This window comes from Pseudochaenichthys georgianus, chromosome 1 (genome assembly GCF_902827115.2).
Source record: "Pseudochaenichthys georgianus chromosome 1, fPseGeo1.2, whole genome shotgun sequence".
NCBI classification, from domain to species: Eukaryota; Metazoa; Chordata; class Actinopteri; order Perciformes; family Channichthyidae; genus Pseudochaenichthys; species Pseudochaenichthys georgianus.
The window spans coordinates 44,623,498-44,625,997 of NC_047503.1; the positions used below are offsets into that span (position 1 = coordinate 44,623,498).

The following is a 2,500-nucleotide window of genomic DNA, read 5'->3' on the forward strand; positions in this document are numbered from 1 at the left end:
TCTGGTTTTAAAGACTGCATTTCAGTAAATTCACATTATTTTCTCAATATACTGTTCTGTTGCTATTTTTCTTTACACACTTATTCCTTGAATCCACATTACCGATAGTTATTTATCAGGCTTCTCATTGTTTAAAAATGTTGTGAAAGCATCAACAGTCAGCACGACGCTCTTGTTACAGTATTGATATTGTGGTGTTCAGTTAAAACTAGTTTGACACGTGATCAACGAGCCCTATTTTACCGCATGCTCCTTCAGGTTTCATTTCCTTTATCCTGTTCGTATTTATTCATTTAAGTTTCATTCTCATATCTTCTCATCTCCCAAACTTCTTGTGTCCTCCAGATGTTCCAGAGGTTGTGTATTCACGTGATCCAGAGGCTGCGTCCCGTTCACGCTCACCTCTACCTGCAGCCCGGCATGGAGGACGGGTATGGGATCATTTTTTTGTTCATAATCCTAAATAATCAAAACGCTCGCTCTCACTCATTCATTTTAACGTACATCCACATTTTAGTCAACCATTTTCCCATTTTAATTTAGCTGTATCTGCAGAGGCAACATATGGAAAGAGAACATGAAAGAAAATACTACAAAAATATCCGCAAAAGATGGACATAAAAACATAAGAAAAGGGCGTCCATGTGTGTCTGTGTGCTAATGTGCAAGTCGGTGCCATTTAAAGCAACATTTTTGTATTTGTATTCTTGGTAAGTTCTTTACCACACCTTCAAAACATTGTTTTATCTTTCCTCGATGAAATACAATTGAACCCAACATTTCAAATAGGAAGCCAAAACCTCCCATTGCCGCCTCTCTCTCCGAGCCCAAAGAAGAGAAGTGTTATAAAACTTGAATTATAAATATATTGGCAGTCTTTTCACATCTGAAGGAGCAGCTAAAGTAATCCACGAGATGCTTTTAAAGTCAGTGTAGTGTGAGCCGTGTGCAGCACAAACAGAAAGTGGCGTGTGTTTGGACTGTATCAGACGGTGACAGAGATCAAACGGGAGGTGTGTGTCGCTCAGCGTCTCCGTCTCTCTGGACTCTGAGAAAGATTTATGACTCACTTTCACACAAAACACTTTTTAAAAAATACATATTTAACTTGTGTTTGATCATCTAATGCCCCGGCCACACGTTTGCGTTACTGTTTAGTGTCATATTGACCGTTCGGCCACACGAGGACGACCGAATACGGCACTAAACGACTGAGGAAACGATAACGGGTCCCAAGGTGGATAGAAATGCATACGCAACGCTCTAGGGGGTCAAACGGCTCCGTGTGTACGCCCCATCTGAACATTTTCTGATAATGATGAGGCAATAGCCCCGCCTCTCCCCACCTCTGCTGCTCACCCCGCGTCAAAGTAAACTGCACCCTGAATTCAGATTATTTATCTTTCTCTCGCGAGTGAAGTCTAATCTGACAGGACGGAGACACGCAGCTCTGCTCACCTGCAGCTCCTCCCGCTGCAGCAAAACACACACTTCAAGTCAGATCATCACCCTTAGCTATTTTAATTACCTCTCAATCTCCCTAAACTAGTTATAAATATGTTTATGTTTACAGTCGGCCGGGTCACTCATTACTGGATCAGCTGCTGCATGAGACAGACACTGGCGCTGTCTGAAGAGAGGGAGGAAAAAGAGAGGCTCCGTGTATTTTATCATTATATAGAGTCGTTATTCATTTGTTTTAAAGCTCAATAAATAACAAAGAAGACCTTTGACCGGCACTTTTATCATTTTGTCCGGAAGATTTCAACTTTAATACACGCTGACTGGCGAAACACTCTGCCCGGTTCCCTCGGCCCCCACCGCGGAGAATAAACAGAAGGGCAACCATGACAACCTTCTTCTTCGCTGCTTTTGTGGAGGAAGTTACAGCGCCACCTACAGGCTCCTGCCTGTACTGCAGCTTCTCCAGCGGTTGGAGCTAAACGGAGCGGTCTCGTGTGGGCAGACACTATCCGGATAACTATTGCGTGTGGACGGAAGCTTGTTTGCGTTAACCCTATGCGTTTAGCCGTTTTCGTCCTCGTGTGGCCGGGGCATAAGTCGTCCTTGTTTTGAGCTGCATGTCTTCTTTGAAAGCACACTGTATTTATGTGTATGTATATATAGCATTTTGTTTATCTGTGTGAGTATTTAATTACGGAGTTGTATTATTTTTTCTTTATCCTGCCACTGGATGGGGCTACCTCTGTATAAGATGTGCTTTCTGCCCTCCCGCTTCTACTCATTGTTTGTTTTTCAGATGTCTAAACTGTCTACCATACTTTTCGGACTATAAAGCGCACCTGCATATAAGCCGCAGCAGCTAAACTGTCCGTCTGTCTTGCTCTCGTTCTGTCTCTCGGTTCCACTTTTACTTTGGCGCGCTACCTGTCTCACTCTTTTCCGGCCTCCAGCTTTTCCTGCTGGAGCCCGCCGCTTGAAGGTGGCGGGCGCGGACCGGCCATAGAGCCCATAGAGTTAAAGGTGGTTAATTGTACCT

The 2,500-nt window shown here is 43.8% G+C and overlaps 2 protein-coding genes across 2 annotated transcripts in view; one reads left to right on the forward strand and one right to left on the reverse strand.

Annotated features, from left to right (window-relative positions):
- Positions 1-2,500, reverse strand: part of LOC117450830 (protein SPMIP3-like) — a 349,252-nt gene that overhangs the window by 207,104 nt on the left and 139,648 nt on the right. The gene's annotated exons all lie outside the window — the stretch shown is intronic.
- usp34 (ubiquitin specific peptidase 34) overlaps positions 1-2,500 on the forward strand; it is a 95,791-nt gene that overhangs the window by 64,918 nt on the left and 28,373 nt on the right. Inside the window, 1 exon segment of the mRNA XM_071204925.1 lies at positions 346-431. Coding sequence (XP_071061026.1) covers positions 346-431 — 86 coding nt within the window.